This window comes from Lepidothrix coronata, unplaced genomic scaffold (genome assembly GCF_001604755.1).
Source record: "Lepidothrix coronata isolate B3197 unplaced genomic scaffold, Lepidothrix_coronata-1.0 Scaffold187, whole genome shotgun sequence".
Taxonomy (NCBI): domain Eukaryota; kingdom Metazoa; phylum Chordata; class Aves; order Passeriformes; family Pipridae; genus Lepidothrix; species Lepidothrix coronata.
This window is the reverse complement of record NW_016690367.1, coordinates 854,729-861,987: the sequence shown is the minus strand read 5'-3', so window position 1 is coordinate 861,987 and position 7,259 is coordinate 854,729. Positions and strand designations below refer to the sequence as shown.

At 57.7% G+C, this 7,259-nt stretch overlaps 1 protein-coding gene across 1 annotated transcript in view; it reads right to left on the bottom strand.

The window, feature by feature from the left end:
- Window positions 1-6,424: 6,424 nt before the first annotated feature.
- LOC108505216 (digestive cysteine proteinase 1-like) overlaps window positions 6,425-7,259 on the bottom strand; it is a 4,348-nt gene continuing 3,513 nt past the window's right edge. Inside the window, exons 9-11 of the mRNA XM_017831003.1 lie at window positions 7,149-7,256; window positions 6,745-6,934; window positions 6,425-6,612 (exon numbers count right to left, since the gene is read on the bottom strand). Of these exons, the coding sequence (XP_017686492.1) occupies window positions 6,425-6,612; window positions 6,745-6,934; window positions 7,149-7,256 (486 nt within the window). The remainder of the gene's footprint in view (window positions 6,613-6,744; window positions 6,935-7,148; window positions 7,257-7,259) is intronic.

The window sequence follows — 7,259 nt, the reverse complement described above, 5'->3', positions numbered from 1 at the left end:
ATGCCGCAGCAGCTCCTGATTAGTTTGAAGTGCCGTCAATCAGGGCGGAGGGGCGGGACGGAGCCTAACGTCACGTGGGAGGGGGCCTGCGGTGATGCAACCGCCCGGCCCCGCGTGACGCGACGCGCGGGGGAGGTCTCGCGAGATTTCGAGCGCGGGGGCGGGAGAACCCGGAAGTGGGGCTGGAATTGAGCTGGTCTTAACTGGGCTGGGACTGGGAACAGGGCTAGGCCAGGGCCGGGGAAAGGGCTGGGCTGAGACAGGGCCAAGGCAAGGGGCTGAGCTGGGAGAAAGACCTGAACTAAACCAGGGCCACAGGAGGGGGCTGGGCCAGAACTGGGGAAAGGAACTGAGCTAAGACAGGACCAGGAGAAGGGACTGGGCTGGGTCGAGCAGGGCTGGGCCAGGGTTGGAAGAAAGAGCTGAGCTAAGCCAGGGCCACAGGAAGGGGCTGAGCTGGGCTGGGAGAAGGGGCTGAGCAGGGCCAGGCCAAGTGGAGTTGGGTCAAGGGAAGGGGCTGAGCTGGGCTGGACTGGGAGGAAGAACTGAACTAAGCCAGGGCTATGGGAAAGGGTTGAACTGAGCTGGGAGAAGGGGCTGAGCAGGGCCAGGCCAGGGCTGGGAGAAGGCAGCTGAGCTGGGCCTGGGCCAGGCCAAGTGGGGCTGGGTCAGGGCCAAAAACCCATCCCTGGAGGTGGCTCTCAGTGCTCTGGGCTGGGTGACAAGGTGGGGATGGGGCATAGGCTGGACTTGATGATCTCAGGGGTCTTTTCCAACCTCTGGGACTCTGTGAAGGGGCTGAGCTGGGCTGAGCGAAGGGTAAAGGAGGGGGAGGGATGGCAGGGCTAAACCAGGACAAAGTGAAAGGGAGATGAGGAACTGGAGTGTGGTGGGGGAGGGCAGAGGGAGGAATGGGGGCTGGATTAGGGCTGGAAGAGGAGAGGAAGCTGAGTTAGAACTGGGCTGGGGAGATGAGGAGCTGCTGCAGCGAGGGGAAGGTCTCTGGAGGTGGGTGAAGGACGGTCAGGGGCTGGGGGAAGGAAGGAAGGAAGCAGGAGGAGCAGGGGAGTGTGGGGAGGAGGAGGAGGAGGGGATTTCTCCACCTTTAGGGCAAGCAGAGCCACGAGGACACAGGGGCAGGGCAGAGGGAAAACTGTGGCTGGAGGGGTTGAGAGAAAGAGAATTGGAGGAAGAGGAAGGGAGAACGAGGCAGGAGGTGGTGTCTGCAGGGAGAGGAAAACCTCCACCTGAACTTGCTTCCCCCTTTGCTCTGGCTCCAGCAGCTGCAGCTGCTCACCCACCAGTCCCAGGCACAGCCAAGGCTGGGATTCCAGGGGTGGGTCTGCCCCTGGTGTGGGGAAGGGTCGGAGCAAACTGCAGCTCCCTGTGTTTGCAGCTTGGCAGCAGCTCCAGGTGGGAGCACGGGGGAGATTTGGCCCTGTTTCATTTCTGGAGTGGGGTTGGACTCGCTGCAGCCAGGGCAGGTCACACACTGCACACACACACAATAAATGCTCATTTTTCTCATCCAGTAATTGTCATTTTGTACAATGTGACACAGGGGAGGTGCTGTGAGCTGACAGCCCAGAGGAACGGGGGAATTACAGCATTTTGGAGTTAAAAACTCACTCTAAAGCCAAGACAGAGCGAGCAAAAGGCAGTAACTACTCACAGTTGTGTTAATAAACCCACGGTGTGATCTGCTCCCTGTCCTCCTGCACCCTGCCCTCTCTCAGGCATTCAGGGATACCTTGGAATCTTTGGGAAACTTCTATCCTTACCTTTTTTTTTTTTTTCCCCCTACACCAGATGACAGAGTATTCCCAGTCCTGGCTGGTGCAATTGGAAGCTGAAATCTGAGCTGCTCAGGCTTTCCCAGGAAGGACCGGGGGAGTGTCTTGGGTTTTTAGCTTGGCTGCGTGGGTGTGCATAATAAACCCGGCTTCTGCTGTGCTTGGCTACCTCGGGGACTCGTTCTAATCACCGGGCAAATGTGCTGTGTGTAGGAGAAATGCTTAATTTCATGAAATTAGCCGCATTGTGCTGGATGCCGGGCGCTGATTGGGAAACATCCCGTCGGTGGGAAGCGGGAGGCAGAGCTTGGCAGAGGCGGGGGATGGCTGGGAACAAACCCCGCCTCGCTGCTCAGGGGCTGCCGCGCTCCCGGGAAGGGTTTTGGGGGACGAGGAGGAGGCGGAGGGTTGGGGCCGCCCGGGTTTTGGGGTTTGACAGCGCACCTGGAGGAGGGAACCGCCCGCGATCTGTTACAGGAAATCCTGGAATGATTTGGGCTGGAAGGGACCTTGAAGCTCATCTTGTTCCATCCCCCTGCCATGGGCAGGGACACCTTCCACTAGCCCAGGTTGCTCCAAGCCCCATCCAACCTGGCCTTGGACATTTGCAGGGATGGGGCAGCCACAGCTTCTCTGGGAAACCTTTTCCAGTCCCTCACCACCCTCTGAGTAAAGAATTCCTCCCTAATACCCAACCTAACCCTGCCCTCTTTTAATTTGAATCCATTCCCTCCTATCCTACCAAATAAAGCCTAAAAGTCAGGGTGTGGGGGTGTGGAGTGGCAAAATACCTCGGGCTGAAAGGAGAGGGAATGGTTTGGTTTGAGCCCGTGAACAACAGACCTGCCAGAGCAGGCGCCAAGGGAGAAACATTTGGCTGAGGGAGAGCGTTTGTAAAGCTGCTACTGAGGGAAGTGTGAGAAGGAACCTTTAGGAAGCCGCTGCCTCGGTGATTTTCCAGGAGAGCTGCGCTGGCAGCAAAGAGGCTCCGAGCTTTGCAGAGCTTGGAAGGCTGCTCAGATTAATTGGATGCACCATTTCATCGTGGAACGGTTTGGGCTGGAAGGGATCTTAAAGATTAGCTCATTCCACGCCCCTGCCATGGGCAGGGACATTTATTTGTGCCCCAAACCCCTCTGGCTACTGTGTAAGACAGCCAAAGTGATGCGGGGTCCCCTGGATTGTGGTCTTTGCCGTCCTAAAGTCTCAGGGTTTTAGGTAAAACACGTCCTTCCCCTCTGTGAACCACCTGCTCTGTCCTGGGGAGATCCAGCCCCCCTGGAACCCCTTCCCCAGGGTGTAGGAGTGTTGTTGGGAGCTCTCCATCAACCTCTCCAACTTTTCCCCCCCCCCCAGGTCGTCTGGAGCATTTGAGAGCCAAGAAGTTGCCAAGGCAAGTTTGATTCAGCCCCTGTTCCCTGACACCGTCTGTGGTTCTCTGTAAATCACTAACAGATAATAATTTCATATTCTGGCTCTGCGTGTCCCCTGCCTCCTGAATAATTACCTTGTTTTGTGCGAGCCGTGAGAGGTTTTCACAGATAATTCATCCAGCGGGGAGAGGCAGCCAGATTTTGGGCTGGAGCACATTTTCTGGCCACCTGGCATTGCTGCACAAAGGTCTGTGCTGGAAGCACAGCTGCCTCCGGAGGGAAGTGCCGTATCCAGGACAGCCGAGGGCAGGGCGAAGAACCAAACCCGGCTGAAATCCCGGCCGCCCTCCCTCGGAGGATAATTTAGCTTGGCAAGCCCAGCCCACCCTGAATTGCTGGATGTGTGGACAGATTGATCCCACAGATCTGGATGCTCTCAGCCGCAGAGAGGCTGTTTCGCTGGAAACAGGACTCCTCCCAGGAGCGGTTTGTGATGGCGAGCTCCGTCTGGGCTCGCTCCCCATGGCCTGGGGGGGGGCTTGGGGGGTGTTGGAGCCCAGTGTGGAGCTGGGATTGCCTCAAGGTTCCCATCCCCATGCCAGGGGTGAGTTGATGCGGGGCAGGAGGAGAAGGGATCATCCCTGTGCCTGTATCCTGGAGGCTCCCAGAACCAGGGGAATTGCTGGTGTCACTGTGCTGAGGGGGCTCCAGTCACGGAATCACTGAGGCTGGAAAAGAACGCCGAGATCACCGAGTCCAACCTGTGCTCCATTCCCACCTTGTCACCCAGCCCAGAGCACTGAGAGCCACCTCCAGTCTTTCCTTAAACACCTCCAGGGGTGGGGACTCCACCCCCTCCAATGCCTCACCTTTTTGTGAAGAATGAGACATCTCAGCCCTGTCCTTCACCCCCTTCACCCGACAGAGAGCACAGTGTCCCCTTTAGCATGGACTCCATCCCATCACAGGGACATTGTTGAGTTGAAGCCACACCTCACCGTGACTGACAACCCTTTGCTGAGCATCTTCACGAATCAATTCCCAGAGAAGCATCAGGAGAGCATCAGGCAGGACAAACAAGCTGTTTGGAGGCTCGGGAGAGCCTGTGAGGTGGCCAAACAAGCTCCCACCTCCAGCACGAGCCACCACCAGCTTGGACTTTCTCCAGAGGGATCAGTGTGCAGGCTGACACTGTCTCTGCCCGGTTTAAGCACTGGAGCACCAACCTGAAGGAGAAGTTGAGGGTCTCAAGCGGGTGTGTGGGAGGTGGGTGCCAAATCCTCTCACCTTTCACTGTCTGGGCAATGCTTGCTCCCCTAAAGCACCAACCTCAGCTGATATTTCCTCGTCAAGGCATCAAATCTGGGGAGTTTCCTGCTGTTCTGCAGGCAAGGTGCCTCTTCCAAAAGCAGACCTTAAATGCAGACCTTCAGGCCAGCTTTGCTTCCAATAAACAGCAGGGTTTGGAGTGGTTGTGCTTTGCTGTGCTCTGCAAAACCTGGAGCCACTCTGAGGTTTGGGTGCCCAGGGAAGTCTGGAGGTCACGGCTCAGCCGGGCTGGGAGCCAGAACCCACGGCTGGCTCTGCAAACCTCCCTCCAGGTATGTCCTTTCTTGTTTTCTCCCTTTTCAAATATCATAAATGGGTCTTTCTTTTTTTTTTTTTTTTTTTTTTTAAAGTTCCCAGCCATCCTGAACTACCCACGCTCGGAACTGCAATATCCCTCCTGCCACAAATGCAGAATTTCAGTAAATGCTTCCTTGGGGGTGCAAAACCTCCAGCTCCCAGAGCCACTTGCGTGTTCAGCAGCAAATTCAGGACATCACCTCTCCAAAGGGAGCCTGAAAGTCACGGTCCCCTGAAAGTCAAAGCATGTTTTATTGACTGCAGTCAAGAGAATCAAAGATCTGGAGACCTGGACTCCCACGGAATAAACCACATTAGTCCTGTGCAGGGATCATTCCTCTCCCAGACGTGAATTCCAGTCAGCCTCCCCTGCTGGGAATGATTAAAGACCCCTTTAGCAATCAGCAAAGTGTCATATAAGCAGGTGAACAAGTGAAAGAAAACAAGGGGAAGTGTTGACCTGCCCCCCTCCGCTGGGAGCAGTCACATTGCCGGGATGGAAGTGCAGCTCCCTGGGTGCTGCCGGCTGTTTGCTGTACAAAATTGGGATGTAGCCACGGGGGATGGCACTTCTCAACTACCAAACCCTCATTCTGGGGGAAGGCACAGCCTGTGCAGATGCAGACACGAGCCAGGGGTGATTTTTCCCCTCTCCTAGGCTCCCTTCCCCAGCTGCTAGCCGGGCTCAGGCTGGGAAGGCAAACTGGGAAGCTCTCACTGGGAGCTCTAGGCTGCCCGCTGGAGCTGCCAGCTTGGCTCCAGTCCCAGGTTGGACATCAGTAGGGAGCCCAAACCCCAAGAATGAACCTTCACACCACACTGATCTCCAGCCTGGACACCCCAAGAGCAGCACCACCCTCGCCAAACTCTTGGCTTATGGTGAGGTTTCACTTGGCTACGAAGTTTTGGGGTGAAGCTCTGGAGCAAGGAGAGATGGAAGGAGCACAGCAGCTCTGGAGTGGCAGCTCTGAGCCTGGCTGAGCCCCAGGATCCCCAGGCAGCCCTCCCTGAAGTGTCCTGGTGAAATGACTCCTTTGGGTCCATCTGGGCTCCCTCCACCCAAGGGACCCTCCCCATGCTCTGCCTTCCCCCCGGCAGGTGGGGAAACGGGGTCACTGGGTGCTGATCTGTGGGGCAACCTGGAGAGAGGCTGAGCAGAGGACCCGGGAATCTCTCTCTTCCCAACACGACACCAACTGCTGGGATGGGGCAGAATCCCGTTGGGAACTGGAGTCTGAGCCAAGCCCAGCTTCTGAGAGAGGATTCAGGCTCCTTCCCGCTGCTGGGGAAGGGAGTGCTGGCACTTCTGGGGGTGGCACTGACCACCCTGGGGTTAAGGCACATGTAACCCAGGCAGGGCTGAGCACAGGGTGGAACTCATCACACAGAGGCTGCAGAGTCAGCCACAGCCAGGGCTGTGGTTGGTGGCAGATGGGTTGAGACTGGTTGAAGACACCCCAGCAGGACACAGAATCACTTCTACAGCTTTTTATTGCCAAAATGGTTAAATACCTCTGCAGAGGGCTGGGAGCATCCTCCGACCTCCCAGCTGAGCTGCCCCACAATCACCTCCCGGTGCCCCACATCCCTCTGCCAGCTCTGCATCCATCTGGAGCTGCCCAGGAGGGGACATCAGGCCAGGATGGGGAAGGAGGCGGCGGTGGCCACGCCGCAGTTGTTGTCCTTCATGGCCATGAGGATGTAGCCGTCGTTGCCCCAGTAGGTGGACCAGGAGTTCTTGATGAGCCAGTAGCCCTTGCCGTGCAGGACCCCGTAGCCCACGGCCAGCACCGCGTGGTCCAGCGCCCACGTCTCGTTTCCTGGACGGAAGAGAGAAGAAAACAAAGCCAACTCAGTCCCTGTCTCAGGGAGCTAAATCCCACCCTACAAATATTTTTGCTCATCCCAGTGGCAATGAGCAGGGTATGGAGCCTCCAGGGGCCGGGACCCACCGCAGAGGGGCTCCTCGTAGACACCGTTGGCGTAGAAGGCGAAGGACTTGTGGGAGGCGTCGATGTTGACGGCCACGGGGCCGTGCTTGACCAGCGCAGCCTTCAGGGCCACGGCACTGCCCGGTGCCACGCGGGCGTAGCCAGCCAGGGGGGCCACCAGCTCCGACTGGTTACAGTGACAGTAGCCATTCTGGAGTGGGAGCAGGGAAAGCTGAGGTGGCACCAGGGTCCCGGGGCAGGTTGGGGTAGTGAGGAGGTGGGAGGGAGTGGGGCAGCTCGGATGGAGCATCCAAGGTGGAGCCATCCGGTGCCAAAGGACTGATGGCTGGTTTGGGAGAACCTGGAGGGAAGGACTGGGGAGGGGGTGGCACTGCACCCACTCTGAGTGGCACTGCCACCCTCACCTGCCCCAGGTAGGGCCCGTAGGACTCGGTGCTGGCGATGCCACCGTGTTTCTTGATCCACTCATAGGCTCTCCACTCCTCCCCCCCGTCACAGGCGTAGTTCCCAAAGCC